General features: G+C 37.0%; 11 protein-coding genes across 11 annotated transcripts in view; 6 read left to right on the top strand and 5 right to left on the bottom strand.

Annotated features, from left to right (window-relative positions):
- Positions 1 to 13: 13 nt before the first annotated feature.
- On the bottom strand, positions 14 to 1,582 carry C9374_012715 (uncharacterized protein; the record flags this gene model as incomplete). Its single annotated transcript, XM_044688512.1, has 1 exon — positions 14 to 1,582. One exon carries the CDS (start codon positions 1,580 to 1,582, stop codon positions 14 to 16), a length of 1,569 nt encoding a protein of 522 aa, XP_044554357.1.
- A 377-nt stretch (positions 1,583 to 1,959) lies between these two features.
- Positions 1,960 to 3,234, top strand: C9374_012714 (uncharacterized protein; the record flags this gene model as incomplete). The annotated part of the gene is made up of 1 exon (XM_044688511.1): positions 1,960 to 3,234. One exon carries the CDS (start codon positions 1,960 to 1,962, stop codon positions 3,232 to 3,234), a length of 1,275 nt encoding a protein of 424 aa, XP_044554356.1.
- Positions 3,235 to 3,436: 202 nt separating this feature from the next.
- Positions 3,437 to 4,354, bottom strand: C9374_012713 (uncharacterized protein; the record flags this gene model as incomplete). Its single annotated transcript, XM_044688510.1, has 1 exon — positions 3,437 to 4,354. One exon carries the CDS (start codon positions 4,352 to 4,354, stop codon positions 3,437 to 3,439), a length of 918 nt encoding a protein of 305 aa, XP_044554355.1.
- Positions 4,355 to 4,785: 431 nt separating this feature from the next.
- Positions 4,786 to 6,488, top strand: C9374_012712 (uncharacterized protein; the record flags this gene model as incomplete). The annotated part of the gene is made up of 3 exons (XM_044688509.1): positions 4,786 to 5,532; positions 5,666 to 6,080; positions 6,163 to 6,488. The coding sequence occupies 3 exons, from the start codon at positions 4,786 to 4,788 to the stop codon at positions 6,486 to 6,488; spliced, it is 1,488 nt and encodes a 495-aa protein (XP_044554354.1).
- A 152-nt stretch (positions 6,489 to 6,640) lies between these two features.
- On the top strand, positions 6,641 to 8,437 carry C9374_012711 (uncharacterized protein; the record flags this gene model as incomplete). Its single annotated transcript, XM_044688508.1, has 2 exons — positions 6,641 to 7,122; positions 7,207 to 8,437. 2 exons carry the CDS (start codon positions 6,641 to 6,643, stop codon positions 8,435 to 8,437), a joined length of 1,713 nt encoding a protein of 570 aa, XP_044554353.1.
- A 91-nt stretch (positions 8,438 to 8,528) lies between these two features.
- Positions 8,529 to 10,169, top strand: C9374_012710 (uncharacterized protein; the record flags this gene model as incomplete). Its single annotated transcript, XM_044688507.1, has 2 exons — positions 8,529 to 8,671; positions 8,738 to 10,169. The coding sequence occupies 2 exons, from the start codon at positions 8,529 to 8,531 to the stop codon at positions 10,167 to 10,169; spliced, it is 1,575 nt and encodes a 524-aa protein (XP_044554352.1).
- A 236-nt stretch (positions 10,170 to 10,405) lies between these two features.
- On the top strand, positions 10,406 to 11,719 carry C9374_012709 (uncharacterized protein; the record flags this gene model as incomplete). The annotated part of the gene is made up of 1 exon (XM_044688506.1): positions 10,406 to 11,719. The coding sequence occupies one exon, from the start codon at positions 10,406 to 10,408 to the stop codon at positions 11,717 to 11,719; it is 1,314 nt and encodes a 437-aa protein (XP_044554351.1).
- A 361-nt stretch (positions 11,720 to 12,080) lies between these two features.
- On the top strand, positions 12,081 to 12,592 carry C9374_012708 (uncharacterized protein; the record flags this gene model as incomplete). The annotated part of the gene is made up of 3 exons (XM_044688505.1): positions 12,081 to 12,185; positions 12,248 to 12,285; positions 12,376 to 12,592. 3 exons carry the CDS (start codon positions 12,081 to 12,083, stop codon positions 12,590 to 12,592), a joined length of 360 nt encoding a protein of 119 aa, XP_044554350.1.
- A 114-nt stretch (positions 12,593 to 12,706) lies between these two features.
- C9374_012707 (uncharacterized protein) lies at positions 12,707 to 15,203 on the bottom strand (the record flags this gene model as incomplete). The annotated part of the gene is made up of 4 exons (XM_044688503.1): positions 12,707 to 13,102; positions 13,213 to 13,272; positions 13,366 to 13,512; positions 14,007 to 15,203. The coding sequence occupies 4 exons, from the start codon at positions 15,201 to 15,203 to the stop codon at positions 12,707 to 12,709; spliced, it is 1,800 nt and encodes a 599-aa protein (XP_044554349.1).
- A 263-nt stretch (positions 15,204 to 15,466) lies between these two features.
- C9374_012706 (uncharacterized protein) lies at positions 15,467 to 16,516 on the bottom strand (the record flags this gene model as incomplete). Its single annotated transcript, XM_044688502.1, has 1 exon — positions 15,467 to 16,516. One exon carries the CDS (start codon positions 16,514 to 16,516, stop codon positions 15,467 to 15,469), a length of 1,050 nt encoding a protein of 349 aa, XP_044554348.1.
- A 68-nt stretch (positions 16,517 to 16,584) lies between these two features.
- Positions 16,585 to 16,594, bottom strand: part of C9374_012705 (uncharacterized protein) — a gene marked incomplete at both ends in the record, with an annotated part of 714 nt that continues 704 nt past the window's right edge. Inside the window, one exon of the mRNA XM_044688501.1 lies at positions 16,585 to 16,594. This exon is cut by the window's right edge and continues 704 nt beyond it. Within this exon, the coding sequence (XP_044554347.1) occupies positions 16,585 to 16,594 (10 nt within the window).

Below are 16,594 nucleotides of genomic sequence, written 5' to 3'. Positions count from 1 at the left end.
AAAAACATTGTTCTCAACACAAATTATGTAAAATGTCAGATTGATTCTGTTCCACTCTCAAAATAATGCGTGTTGCACTAAAGTCAATCGCGGTTTGAAAACGAGCCACGCGATACCAATAAAAATTGGCATTCCAAAATCCACAACACCATCCTGGCTTACTTGACGCAAAGTGAGCTCTTTGCCATTGTCCTTCCATACTGGCAACCACGCGTGTCACTCCATACGCATAATTATCAAACTCTGGTTGGTCCATTAATCTATATTTAACGAACGGCATGAATGCATCTTCAGTTAAGGGACCAACAGCAATATTCTTTTCTGGTGGTATTTTGACGTCATCATCTGAGTCCAATTTTTGTGTCACCGTCGCAGAAGAATTCTCTTTGGTTGGTTGATAAATAGTGTCCTCCTTGTCACATAAAATGGAATAACAAAATTTCAAAATGGAAATGGAATGATGAGAGTCTTTCAAACCAACACACATCTGATCACATTCAGAAATGTATGGTGTTCGAGGAAGTGCTGGCTTTTTCCTCTGCGTCATGACATACTTTCGGATGTTTTGAGCATGAATTGCCAATTCATATGTGATCTTGTTCAAATATTTCTGTGTTGTGGAAGAGTTGGATCCAAAATAATTTAAAATCATTCCATGTCGATCGAAAATGCTCAAAATGACTGCAAGTTTGTGAGTCTTGATATCCAAATATAAAGCATTGTGCAGTGTTGTTGCACTCTCAGAATCTTTTGCAAAAATATCATCTAACATTTTCTCAAATCTTACAGTAAAGTAGCAATAGTTTTGTGAAACAAGACGTTGCATACGTTCGTCGTCTTCTTCTTCGTCTTTCTTTGCCATGTAGTCTTTTTTGAAAAAGAGATCAGAAGCAGTGTTTTGAGAAGTCGTATCATCCTTTTCATCTTCATCCTCTTCTTCTTGATCGTCCTCTTCTTCTTCTTCGTCGTCCTCTTCATCATCCTCGTCGTCGTCATCTTCCTTCTGTAAAGGTTGTACAATTTGTTTTTCAGTCATCATTTTATAATTCTGAATTGGAATCATGGAAACGACCAACTTGAACAAACTCAACCAAAATCTATTTTCACCATAACAATCTTCAAGAACTTGTTGAACGAGAACAAGAGTAATCGGTGATGATTCATCATGACTGGTTGACATTTCCGCTACACTTCTTTTCTCCACAATGTGTTTCTTTGTTTGCTCTTTGACATTCTTGTTGTTCTTACTTGCTACATATTCATCTTGTTCGTCTTGCTCTTCATCTTCAGAATCAGTGTCATAGCCAAAAAAACGGCTATCGTAATTGCAGAAATGTGGATGTTTGTGTGTAATAATCTTGTAAGAAGGCCTTTCTTTCGTCTTGATATAATCAGAGACATGCCCACGATTCCTGGAAGGCACGGCACAAATTTTAAATGATAGATGAGCGCTTGAATTCTTCAAATTACGATTCAATTTCTCTAAAAACCAATCTACTGTTCCAAACTCTCTCTGAAATATGATTTTCCACAAAAAATCTCCCAAACTCACTTGATTCCAAAATTTACAAACACCAGACATGCTTTTGAGAATGTCTGAAATTTCCAAAAAGATCGATCACACAGATTCAGAAATAAATCATCTTAAAGTAATATCCGAGCAGAATGATTGAATTTCAAGATTTCTTTTTCAGGTTTTCTTGCATTTTTTAAATTGTTCGGTAAATGAGGACGAATCTGAATCTTTCAGAGCAAGCAACAACAACCATTCAATACTTATTATTTGAAGTTGTCAACAAAACTCGACCGAATAAAAAAAGTAACCAAAACGTGAAAGAAGAACGCGTCCATCATGAAAAACCGCCAAACAGGGTAGATGCTGAGAGGGTGCAGGTCCGATCTGAACCAGCATCACGTTCTTCTAAAAATCAAGCAATCATCCCAAATAATGATGAAAATATGTTTGCTCCGGATACTCTTGTGTTGATCGGATCGTTTTTGGAAATTTCAGACATTCTCAAAAGCATGTCTGGTGTTTGTAAATTTTGGAATCAAGTGAGTTTGGGAGATTTTTTGTGGAAAATCGTATTTCAGAGAGAGTTTGGAACAGTAGATTGGTTTTTAGAGAAATTAAATTCAAATTATTATTTTTATGGAGAGTGGTTTGGGTATGACAGCCTTGACGATGAAGATTACGAAGATACATCTCCCATTACTCTTGAACTCGTTCAACAAGTTCTTGAAGATTGTTATGGTGAAAATAGATTTTGGTTGAGTTTATTCAAGTTGGTTGTTTCCATGATTCCAATCCAGAATTATAAAATGATGACTGAAAAACAAATTATTCAATCTTTAGAAGCACAACCAAGAGCACAGAAGGCTGTGGATTATGACGATGAAGAAGAATTTTTCAAACAAGACTACCTAGCTCCAAAGGCGAAAATGAGCATGAGTCACAACTCGAGTCTTATTTCTTATAACTATTGCTACTTTACCGTACGAGTGAAAAGGATGTTGGACGATATCGATTCCAGCAAGGTTCAGGGCGCTCCTGTTTTGAGAAAAGCAGTGAATGGTTGTACAACGACTCACAAACTTGCAGTCATTTTGAGCATTTTCGATCGACATGGAATGATTTTAAATTATTTTGGATCCAACTCTTCCACAACACAGAAATATTTGAACAAGATCACAGATGAATTGGCAATTCATGCTCAAAACATCACCAAGTATGACTTGATGAACAAAGAAAAGCCAGCACTTCCTCGAACACCATACATTTCTGAATGTGATCAGATGTGTGTTGGTTTGAAAGACTCTCATCATTCCATTTCCATTTTGAAATTTTGTTATTCCATTTTATGCAGCAAAGAGCAAAATATTTATCAGCCAACCATTCTTCCTAACGTAGCAGATGGATCGAATGGTATTGAGGATGACGACGAACATCTTGCAACCAACGTTTCAGTGGGACCTTTAACTGAAGATTCGTTCATGCCATTCGTCAACTATATATTAATGGACAAAGCTTCATCTGATTTTTATGCAACCAAAGAGCAGCAGAGCACTGAATTCAGGTCCGGTAAGCCAGGATGGTGTTACGGATTTTGGAATGCTAATTTATATTGGTTTCATGTGGCTTATTTTAACACCTTGCTGAAATTTGGAGGTGGGAATGATTTTATTTTGAGAGTAGAACAAGATCAGTCGAATGTTTTGCATAACTTGTGCTGAGCAACCAAGATGATATGCATCGTTAGCTCATTTTCAAAAATTTATTTACAACAAACATACTGAGGGTAATATTTGTAATTGGATTTAGAACACTCTCGACGAAGTGAATATCATTATTGCATGCGCATACTTTAATAAGTGAGTTTCTTTTAAAGTTTACAATATGGTAGTGCTATTACTTTTTCAAGATGTTCAACTCGTGTTAAATTTCCACTTCTCCTCTATAATCATCATTTTCATTCTCCCCAGCAACATAGACCTCCTGCTCAGGTTGTTGAGGCCTCGTGCTCATCATTTGGAAATGTATCATTCCCAATCCACTCACAATCAATTCATAGACAGCTCCCGAATTCAATACCAACTGGAATGTATATTCATATTCAGTTTCAAATTGACGCCACAATCCAACTGTGGGAGAGGTTCCTCCTCCTGTGCATTCACCATAATTGAATGTTGGAATGACTGCTCTGCATTCCACCAAATCCACTGCTTCTATTTTTGTCAACTCTGGATTGGTATTGAGGAATTTTAATCCAACCACATACCAACATTGTTGATGCAAAAAGTAGTACAAACATAATTTCAAATGGACATCTGGATAGGAGACTTCACAGTAACGACCTTCATTGTTTTGAACTTGTTCTAAATTCTTACGAGAGCGACATGCTTTTTGAGTAATGAGTTGTTCGACTTGTTTTTCAGATGGAAACTTTTCTAACAGATATTGTGTTGGATTCATTTCAAGGAGATCTTCTTGTTCGATTTGAGCACCTTCTTCTTGCTTTGTGGTATCATAGTAAGCAAATTCATCGGATGGCATTTGACATTTCGAACTCGATACCGGTTGATGTGGTGTTGAAAATACACTCAGAAACGTCTGAGGAAGAATCCAAATCACTTCCTCTTCCATGGCATTGGCATCTTGAATGTCTTCAGATGATTTGTCTCGAATGGTCGATTTTGCATGTTGTTCTGTTTTAATCAGAGTCACTGCTTGCGGAGTTGCTGATGCCGAGACAGAAGAAGAAGGATTTCGTTCGATGGATGAGGATGTTGGTGCCAACATGGTAGAGGGTGCTTGTGGAGTTGAAGACACGATTGGATATAATGTTGTGGACATGGAAGATGATCAAAAAATTCAAGTGTGGAGGGTACGTTCGGTTTGGAATGGACAATACTTTGTTTTTTTAAGTGAAACGTTGATGGTGCCGTGTGGTGAGAGTGTATTTATTTTAAGAAATTTCTTTTCATAACTAGAACATTGTTAGTAATTTTCCAAATTAAGGATTGAAGAACTTTTGTTGTACAACTCCTTCGAGACACTTTTGAACTTTTTCAGTACTTGGTTGTAAATGGATCCGTTGTGTGATCAAAATGCCTGCTCTCTATTAATGAAATAGCTCTTGAGAGAATTCACACGTCCACACAGAAATACATTGTAAATTCCACAATTTTACAACATTCATGAACCGCTTAATTACCATTCGTTTATTGGAATCAAAAACATTGTTTCAAAAAAATATTATAACCATCATCATCATTGCAGAGAAAATGATTTCACTCCCTCCCAAACAGTGGTGGTGGTCCTCCTCCCTCATTCTCATCCTTCTAACCATCATCCTCATCGCCGCCGAACATACCTCCCGAGTGATTGCCCTTCCCATTAAAACAACCATCACGACCACCACCGATTTTACACCCACACAAGTTCACTTGGCCTTCACCAACAGCACCCATCCCAACGCACTGGTCATTTCCTTCCACACGAAAAACTACAACAAGGAATGGCTCGGAATGCCCATCGTGAAATACTCTGCCATGGATTCTACTCTTTCACATCATTATGAGCAGAGTGCTGAAAGTTCAGTGTTTCAATATGGGAATACTCAAGTCACTGGTTATGATTTTCATGTCTGGATTCCAAATTTGAAATTTTCAACAAAATATTATTATCAATGCACATTTTCACAAATGCAAAATATTTCAAGTGAAATTTATAACTTTTATACCAAGACAGATCCAAAACAAGCACAACATGAGGTTCATACAGTGATCATGTATGGAGATCAGGGAACGACGAATAGCAAAAATGTCATTGCCAGAACTACAGAATATATTCATTCCTATTTTGGAAACAAAGAAAATAATAATAATTTATTTGTGTATCATTTGGGAGATATTTCATATGCTGATGATTTTGCAGGTGTTCAGTATCAACCCATTTGGAATCAATACATGGACATGATGGCAAATATCATGCCATATGTACCTTATATGGTTTGTGTTGGAAATCATGAAGTAAGTCAAATATTTGGAGTGTTTTTCACATGATTGAAAATTTCATTATGTCAATAACCTTAATAATTCAACAATATGAATTTGAAAAATATTTGGTCACTCTACTCCATCATCATGTTTAAACCATTCACAGAACGGACCTCAAAACAAACCCTATGATGACTTTGAAAGAGGTTTTATGGCATATAATCATCGATTTTTCATGCCAGGAAGAAATTCTTCTTTGATTGGACATAATATGTGGCATTCTTTTGAAAATGGACTTGTAACATTTGTGGCTATTGATACGGAAACAAATTTCCCTCACTCTTTCTTTCCACAATTTAATTTCCAAAACAAGATTGATCAATTGGAATGGTTGAGCGACACCTTGTCGAAAATTGACCGAAAGAAAACTCCTTGGGTCGTTGTGGTCGGCCATCGTCCAATTTACAGTAGTCAATACATCTTTTCAGCAGCTAATGGATCTATTATTGGAGAGTCTAAAATTCTTCAACAAGCTTTCGAAGACATTCTTTACAAATATCAAGTAGATATTGCCATGTTTGGTAAGTAAGGAAAATTTGATCAAAATAATCAAAAACATCAATTTCATCATTTCTGCTTCGACACGACCTGACACATCAATAGGTCATGTTCATAGCTATGAAAGAACCAATCCAGTCTACAGAACTCAAGTGGAACCAGGAACTGCTAATAGTAATCATTTTCACAATTTACGATATACCATTCATATTGTGAACGGAGCTGGAGGAAACACGGAAGGTCTCACACCAGGAAAGGATTTTTATTTGGGACAATCATGGGCCTCTAAAATTTTCTATCAAGATGAAGGATATGGTATTTTGAAGTCAAGATTTGATTCAAATTTGAATGTGTATTCCTTAGAGTTCAATTATTATGCTGCCAAAACTAATGAACTTGTGGATTCATTTACTGTGACAAAGAATGCATAACTTGTGGATGACATGTGAAAGAATTAAACAGCTGAGAATTGACTGTTTAGAGGTGTGTTTTTTTGTTAATTCTGGTAATTTCTCTATATTCAGATAATTTCCAAATTAATTCGGCCAAGCAAGAATTAAAGTCCACAAAAAATTGAAACAACATGGAGTCATCGACCGTCGATCCACCCGAAGCTCAATCGCAACCTCTTCCATCCTCTTCTTCATTGAATATTAGAGACCAACCACCTGACATTAACACCACGGCAGCATCATCACTTCCTCCCGAAACGAGTTTTTCACAACAAAAATTCGCCTATGAAGGATTAGCCCCATTTCTTGAACATGCCAAAGAAGATGGACTTGAATTTACATTTTTCACACATGAATTCCTTCAACGTCATTGGTGGAGTTTTTTCTATTTAATTATGGATGGTTTTGGATGGTTGATAGGTCCATTATATTGTTTTTCGAATTTATTGATGAGGTATTGGAGAAAAAAAGTTTGTGGAGTTTGTGTGACGAGGAAGAATGTGGCAGATCGAATTGAAGTATTGGGATGTTTGATGTGTCATCGATTTGATTGGTTAGGAACCAAATATTTGATTGTTTCGTTGATTTGTGTGAAAAAACGATTTCGACAACAGTAGGTCTCTGAAAATATTTTTCTAATAATTTCAATAATGTTTGAACCTAACCAATTCTTGAATTGTTTTTTGGAATGTTTAAGGTTTTTCGCCACAGCCATGGTCGATTTTTTAACCTATAATTTCAAAAAACAATTACCATTTTCAGAAATTGACGTGGTCATGGTTTCTGATGTCGACGCCTACGACAGTCCCTCATGGTTCCTATGTAATAGAGCCAATTTACAAGTGTGGCCTTTTATGCAACAGCTTAGTTGGTGGCGATTTTTTTATCCTTTCACATTATTCATTATTCCACATTACATTCCAGGAAAATTTATCCGAGCAAGAATCCTTAATGCCACACCTCCTTCGTCACATCACGACGAATCTGCCACTGCTGTAACCACCTCGAAAACTACCACAACCTTGCCAAAAACAAAATCCAAAACCACTCTTGCCCTCGAAAAAGTTTCTCATTTTGTAAAATCCTGTTTTTCACCTCAAGGAGAACGACGTTATTACATTGCTGCAGAAAATGTTGGATTTTACAGCTTTCTCGTTTCCACTCTATTTGGAATGCTCTTTCTCTTTCTCGGTCGACAAATGGTCAACGATGTGTATAATCTCAACCTAATTCGACATCATTTAGGTGCAGGTGAAGCTTTGAATTCAGACTCGAAACGAATTTACAAACTCGTTCCTTATCATGAAGCAAGTTATGGCCAAAGTTACAACTCTCACGAAAAACACTCCACCATATTTTCATGGCTCTATTTGGATATATTGGTTGCATTGACCTATGCATTTATTTTCCCCATCACAAAATTTGTGTGTGTGAATTTGACTTCCTTACTCATCAAGAAGAAGTTTTGTTTATTTCGATGTTACGATACCATGGCATTTGCATTCGGAATTCGAACTGTATTCACAGGCTCTCCCATTACCTTACCATTTATAGGAGGTTACTATATTGCAGATCCATCTTTTAATTACAGAACTCCAAAAGGACGAAAAACCATCTTTCTCATTGGATTACCCTTTGTCCTATTATGTTTAATGTTATTATTTGTCGTGACAGTTCCCTTATTAATTTTTAGATTTCACGATTATGTGAGTTTTTATGAACGAGAACAAGACAGTTGGTTCGTATGGTATTGTTGGTTAGGTTTCTTTGCAGCGTTTTATTCCATGTTTGAATGTTTTTGTGTTGTCTTTCCATCGAGTGCTTCGTATCACTTGTTGAGATATAGTAAGGTATGGACGGTGGTGATTATGATGGTGTGTGTCGTGTTGGTAGCTGGGTTTTTTACAGGATTACAACGATGGTTGTAGAGAGTGTGTGTGGATCAACCATGAACTGAATGGTTCAAAGGTTTTTAAAACACGAAGAATGAACTCGAGTTCGTTTTCCAACCAAAAAAAAATGTTTCAAGTTCCCTTTTCCCATGATGATTGCGCAATACTGGACAAATATTTGGGTTGCCTGCTCGGGATGGCTGTAGGAGATGCCTATGGTACTACTTTTGAATTTATTCCAAGACATGGAATTTCTGAAAATGATTTGACGTGAGTATTTTGTCCATCTCTATATTTATTTGATCTAATTTGAATGACATTTATTTTGAAAATTAGTGAAAATCTTGTGGGTGGAGGAAAATTCCGTTTAATGAAAGGCATGTTTACCGATGACACCAGTATGGCTCTGTTACAAGCTGAAAGTTTATTACGAGAGGATCATCACTCTGGAATTGATATTCTTGAATCATTGAAAAATTATCCCATGGATGCACCAAGTTCACACGATCAAAAAACCAGTTGGATTGAGAAAATGATTTGTGACCACACTCTATTGGATGGCAGAGATATTCAAAACAGATTTTTAGAGTGGTATAATGAAGGTCATTTGAGTGCCAGTGGTCATTGTTTTGATATTGGAAAAACTACTCTTGTACACTTGTTGAAGAATGAAAAAACAAAGGCTGCATTTTGTCCTGTAGCGAATTGGAATGATCAAGCGAGTGGAAATGGTGCATTGATGAGATTGGCTCCTGTTCCATTATATTATTATAATTTTTATGTGAAATTAATGGCAAATAGACAAGATCAAGATGAAAATTCAAAACAATTATGTGAAAAAGTACTTCACAGAGTCATTACAGAGAGTGGTATTTCAGCATTCACAACCCATCCTTCTGAGTTGGCGTTTGATTGTAACCGATACATGACTGCCTTAATGATTGGATGCATGCAAGGTGCTACTAAAGAAGATTTATTCAAAGATGCTTCAAAAGAACAATCCGAAGAATATCAATTGTTATTTGTACCTCATGGATTACCTCGTAATTATTGGGAACAATTTCCATTACGTAAAGAAGTTCGGGAAATGATTCAAAATTTCAAATCGAAGAGTTCAGATGAAATTGTCAATTCGGGCTATGCGGTGACTGCTTTCGAAGCTGCTTTATGGGCCTTCACATCCACAAATTCCTATTTTGAAGGTTTGAAAAAGGTGGTTCGTCTCGGAGATGATGCTGACACGATTGCATGTGTTTATGGACAATTGGCAGGATGTTTTTATGGTGTGAATGGAATTCCAGAACATCTCATTTCACAACTTGTATTCAAAGATTTATTGAAAATCATAGCGAAAGAGCTCTATTATGGTGGCAATGCTGGTGCTACTACTATTGTAAAAGGACAAGATGATGAAGAGAAGGAAATGATGTCTACACATGTCATTTACAAAAATGTCATGTCTTTGTATTATAATCTGGAAAATTCCTATAAGGACATTCACAGACGATCTAATCCATGTCCAAAGCAGTTCAAGACCATTGAAGAATTTGATTTGGCAGTTTCACAAATGATCCAAGAATTTGAAAAGCATCAAGCGGAAATTCTTCTTACATTGGAAACATCATTGAAAGAATTTGTTCTTTCCATTTCGAATTCAATTTTACAAGATTTCAAAACCAGATGTGATTGTTTCACCAAACCTCCTCTTCAAGATCGATTGAATCGTTTCACAGTTCCTCAATCGCGACCACTTATAAAATTACAATAGTGAAGAAACTATTTTCGCAATCTATTGACAGGTTTCCTGTTTTCCATTCATTCTCTGTCTGTAACTTTGTTGCTGTCAATTTTTGGCATCCAAAATTCTTCTCGAGCTCTGTAAATTGAAACGAGTTAGAAATCTATTTGTGATCATAAAACAAAAAAAAATACAATAAGAACATTCTTAGTTCTTCTGAATTATCCAACAACAATACCCATCTCTTGAGTGCAACAACAACAAGTATGAATAATTTTACTGGCATTCCATCATCAGACCGCGGTAATGGCAATTTCATGACACCTTCTCAACCATCGTATGGAGTTCCAATGCCATCGGGATCGGGATTTGCTCTTTCACCCATTCCGAACGCATTAGTGGATCAATACATTTCTATTCAAAATTCCATGAATCAATTAGCAGTGTTTATACCACAATATAATTCTCAAACAGTTATGGTTCATTCGTTACAGGAACAAGTGAATCAACAACGACAAGTTTTGCAATCGGTTTCATCTCAGGTCATCAAGGAGAAGAAGGACGTTGAAAAACTCCACAAACCATCCATTTCCAATTTCTTCTCAAAAGCTCTGGATAAGAATGGTTTTGATAAAAAGATTGAAAAGGAAGAGCAAGAATATAAAGCAATGATTGAAAAGGAACGCCAAGCAAAAACTCAATTAGAAAATTTGGAAACTCAACTCATGCAAGCCAAGAGCATTCAAACTTCACTCTATCAACACGTTCAAATGTATGAATCTAAAACTCGTGAACTTGAACATAGCATTGATCGAATGATTGTGGCAGCATGTCTTTCACCACAACATGTCATTCCCATGACACAACAAGAAATTTTCATGAATCAAACCAAGAGACAACAAATTGTAGTATACCTTTCTCAATATAAGGCTGGACTCACAAATCTGCAACAGGCTTACACGTTATTACAATCATGCTATCAGAGATTATCGGAAGCTAAGAATCTTGCAACGGCTGACTTGTTTATGAATGGTGGGCTAGCGAACATGTATGTGGACAGTATGAAGTATGAAAATCTCAATAGAGCCAATGATGATGCAAAGAAAGCGAAATTGTTCATTGCTGAGGCAGTTCGACAATGTCCTCCTCTCGCATCTCAGCCACTGTTTGTGGCCAAAGTGACGCAAGGAGATTTTGTTTTTGATGTTTTCTTTGACAATATTATTTCTGATTATATTGTTCGAGAGAAAATTAGAAAGAGTAAGGAAGCAATGGGAGAGTCCATTCAACAATTAACCATCACACTGAATTGGCTTCAAATGACTTGCATTCCTCAAATTGAGAGAGATTTACAACAAGTTGATCAAGTCATTGCCTCCCTTTCCTCCACGTTACAGCAGGAACGTATGGCTATTGTCACACAGGCACTCAATCAAAAAGCATCACAACAATCTCAATTACCAGTCATTTCACTTGGCATTCCAGTTCCTTCGCAACCACAAATTCCACCCATTCAAACTCATCCACAAACATTGGTCGATTTGTCGAATCAACCTTTCAATCCTACATTTTCCAAGTGAAAGCTTGTCAAAGTCAACAACTAACGTATCAACTAAACTCTAAACCTGTTTGTCGTGTAAACAATGATTTTACAAAGAAAATTTCATCCTTAACCAATGAAGCGAGCAAATTGTGGTTCTTAAAGTGGCTTGGTGTTAGTTTGCCAAATATATAGCCTTACCTAGCCCAAGTCAAGGCAAGATTTTACCAAATCTTAGAAATGGAATGCATGCTGAGTGGATGGGATCCTTTTAGCAACCCATATTTGACCAATTACCTTTTTTTACAGTAATGCCAGAGCAAGACAACGCACTTGCATTTGGCAAAACAAATTAGAAAAATAATTGTCACCATTTAGTATTCATCATCATATCAAACACCATGAAGAATAGGCTTTTAGCAGGATCTTGTTGCCGCATGAGAAACCAATTTAAACTGATCCATTTATACCGTACTACTACTTCAACTCAACTCAGATTTGTGAGAGTAAGTGAATGGTTCTTACAAAATTGTGAAAATGGTCATATCTTTTATCATAAAAACAACAGACCGAGTTAGCGGTTGGAGAGGAAAAGGCAGATCAAAGGTGAGTGAATTGCGTTCATGGTTGAGAATTGAAGTTAACCAAAAACATCGATCTGTTTTGAAATATTGACAACACTGACAACGTTGACAGATTTGATGGAGCAGTGAATAAATCGTTGAAAGGAGAGGCTACTTCTACGGTTCCAGAATTTGAAAAATGGAATGAAACACTTGCATCGTCTTCCGAAGCTATTGTAAAGGCAGAGCGTTCGCATGATATGTCTAAGGAAGAATTGCAAGAGCAGACCATCAAAACGTTGCAGGAAATGGAGAAGAAGGGAGAATTCCCATTCGATGACACTCAGTAAATAATAAAAACCATGATCATTTGATCTTACGCTGATGACCATGATACTTGTCAACAATTACCACTCGTGGGATAACTCTTCGCGAATCATTCTCACATAAAGAGCTCACATAATTTATTGCTCACTTCCAAAGAATGACTTGTAAGCTTGCAACTTAGGTGACATTAGACTTTGTCCAGCCTTCTCCTTTTCCTTGACATACTCCTTGTATGCCTTGATACCCTTGGCAACAATTTGACGGGCCTCAGCTGGTCCTTGGTAACCCTCAACCTTAACAACCTTCTTTTCCAACTTTTTATAGTCCTCAAAGAAAATCTTCAATTCTTGTAACTTGTGTGGTGGCAATTCAGCAATGTCATTGTAATGATTGTATTCTGGATCGTCAGCGTGGACACAGACAATCTTGTCATCTCTCTCACCTTGGTCAATCATGATCATGACACCGATTGGCTTGACTCTGAGGAAAATCATTGGAGCAACAGATTGTTGCATCAAGACCAAAACATCAAGCTGTTGTGTACACATTTGATAAGTTCACAATGGTCATCATTAGTTTCATGGTAGTACCATTATTCATCACATGTGTGAAATTTCTCATGCAATTCGTACAAACAACTTACTGGGTCATTATCTTCACCATAGGTTTGTGGAATGAAACCATAGTTGGTTGGATAGACAACCTAAATGAAAAGATAATTGAATATTTGGAAATTTGAGAATTTTCAGAATCATGCCGATTAAAACATGATGATAATTGAATGATAACCACTTACAGATGAAGAGAGAATACGGTCGACCTTCAACAAGCCAGACTCTTTATCCAATTCATACTTGACCTTTGAACCCATTGGAATTTCAACAAGAGCATTGAAAATGGTTGGGTCATCTTCAGGGACGTCCTCTCCCTTTTCACATCTCCACTGTAATAATTAAATTGTGAGAAAGTGCGAGTATGGGATTCATTTCATTCAAAAATTAATCTCATCATGCCATGGGAACAAAATTGCAATACTACATACAGCTATGTTGTTCATCATATATTAATTATAACATGATTCCGCCATGATGATGATATTATCAAGCCAAATTGAAAATCATCAATACGGACAATTCATTGACCCAAGCCTCCTATTTAATACTACCACTACCACCATCATTTCGTCTTACTTACACAAATCTATTCATCAAAATTATCCCAAGCCGTTAATAATCATCCTCGCCAAAGAATTCAAACCAACAATACCTACCGTGCCATGCGTGAGCCATTTTAGTGAATCAAATTGCTGTTGTTGCTTTCGAAAATTTTTTAATTCGAAATTTTCGCGTTTATTATTTTCCTTGCTTGACCATCAGGACGTCTCACTCTCTCTGTTCAATGCTTTGTTGGTGTGTTATATTCCAATTGAACACAGACCCAATCACGAGTAGCTTCTCCATATTGTTCTGAAATGTCTTGTAAGGTTTTGTTCAATAATTGAGTGGCATTGAGTGCTGCATTTTCTGAAGAGCTCGATAAATCAACGGTTCGATTGGTGTGCCTTTTAAGAAATTGAGATGCCTCTTCATGAGCACCCACAGCAACAAGATCTGGGATCCATGTTAAACCTCTCAACGTTTTAAAAGTAGTGGTCTTTGTGGTTTCTTTCTTGTTGGCAGCATTTGTTTCTCGTTTCTCCTCTCTATACACACAACAACCTTGAGAAAGGTACGTTCTCGAATAACAATCAGCTACCAAAGCCAATTTCATTTCATCGACTGCTGTTTCTTCTTGATTTTGCCCTGGAGAAGCATTCACTAAAATTCCAACCTTTTCATGTTTCCAAAAGCTCACAAAATTACTCGACAATGTGAACGCTCGTTTCAGGGTCAGCTTGAAATCATCACTACAATGTTGTGCACTCCAATCACTAGCTCCAAATTTCACAGCCACTTGTTGAGCATGTTCATGTCCAGCAATGGCTTCAACCAATGCTAAACTCACAGGAATGGAGGCAGAAATTCCAGAAGTAGAAATAAGAGTCCCATGAGATGCAGTGGTAGAAACGACATATCTTGCATTGCTTACCCATTCCACATGAGGATGTTGTTTTCGTAACTTGTCCATCGAATACCAATGACCTACCCCGCGTAGTGGTGTTGCTGTTGTCGTCAAGCATGTCTCATCCTTTTCAAACAAACCTGCATGGACAACAACCCAAACACCATCACAAATACTAATCACAGTGGCACCTTTCTTGAATTGTTCTCTCACAAATTTCAACAAGCGAGTATTGGAATTGTTTTTCACAGCAGGTACGAATAAATAGTCAGCTCCCTGTGGATACTGTTCATTAAACTCATCGATATGAGTATGAGCCAGAAGTTTGCATGAAGTGGGAAATAAGTGAATGGGTTCGTCTTTCAAAGTCGAAACAGTCAGCACTCGGGAAGCAACATTGGCTTCAACAAGAACACTGTATGGTATGATGAAATCAGTCAATTCCGTTCCAGATGTTTCACCAATCAATGCAATCAGTGGCTTGTCATAGGATGAGTTTTTTGGTGAAAATTTGGGTAGTGCCGTTGTTGTTGTTGTTGTTGAGGAATGGTTGGGAAGGGATGATGATGACATGAATAGATGTTGGTTGTTGAGAATAGTGTTTTTCTTTGAGAATGGTAAAAAGCGAGAGGATCTCGGGATGAGTGCAAATTTGCAGATCATGATTTTGGAATGCCATTAGAAATGGATCCTTATCTTGAACCGCGGAGTGTGACAACTTCACGAGGACTTCACTTTGATATCATTCGAAAATGTCTTAATTCTCAATTACACACTCGAAATTCATCTGAGGTAGTAGTAACTTGCAAATTCAGATTGGAATATAACCATCCTAGTTATTTGTAAGTTTTTCTAAAGGACTTTAAATGATTTCGTTTCGCCCAAAAACTTTCATCAGCATCCCAAAAGGCATTTAGAGCAATATTAAATCCACAACAACAACAACAACAACAACAACAACAACAACTGCTTGCGTCATCTTCACACGAGGAAGCACGTTCTCCTTCCGATAACACAGCATGCCACCATCCCATTGGCAACAACAATCCATCTCCTCTTTCGAGTGGTGCTTCCAAAAACTGAACTCGACCACTTCGTGGATACTGATCGAGTTGAGGTTTCCATGCATTGACCTCTGAAAATCGATAAATTTCTCCTTTCATATCTTGTCCTTTGCATGTTTTAAAGGTGTACGGATAGAGATCAAGATAATGTGAAGGAGATGCCAATAGGAAGGTCTTTTTTCCACGAATTTGTAACATGAGATTGTGAGCACAGTCAAAATGAAGCCATGTTTTTTGTTGATCATGACCAAGCCATATTCCTAAACTGGATAATTCTTCGTGATGAGTCAATTCGTTCATGATGAATTGAGTAAAATCTTGACAATCGTTTTGTAATTGTTCCAATTCTGATTTTGCTGTGTCTGAAGCAAGATCGCCTTGTAATGGCTCGTACGGTTGATTGTGTATTATTGGTAATGTCTTTGAATGGAGAAATTCTTGATCATCATTTAGTTCCTCATCACTCTTTTTTGATGAAATTAAGTTTGATCCCGATAAATAATATCTTGTGGAGTGATTGTTGGTGCGTTGTAATTTTTCAATTTTGTGTAATAATTGGGGAATGGTCATGGTTTTCAGAGTTCCAGCACCTGGGATGTGAACTTGTTCTGTAGTTTTTGTAATTTGAAATGGGATGTGGGAGTATGATTGTTGTAGCTCGTTCACAGTCCAACTCATGCACTTCATTGAATGGCCAAGGCCTTCAATAACGATCGGAGTGTCCTTTGCCAATAAATCGGAGAGTATTGTTGATTGTGAATTTTGGAAATCAGAACTTTTTACCATGATCTCTGAAAATGTCAATCTTTGAACTTGTTGCATTTTTTTGTTTTGTCTGACTGTGTTCTCTCATCCTCTTGTCGACAAAATGGTTATCATTGAAGAAGAGCTCAATAATAA

The sequence above is a fragment of the Naegleria lovaniensis genome, assembly GCF_003324165.1.
Source record: "Naegleria lovaniensis strain ATCC 30569 chromosome Unknown tig005, whole genome shotgun sequence".
NCBI classification, from domain to species: Eukaryota; Heterolobosea; class Eutetramitea; order Acrasida; family Naegleriidae; genus Naegleria; species Naegleria lovaniensis.
This window is presented reverse-complemented; position numbering and strand designations above follow the sequence as displayed.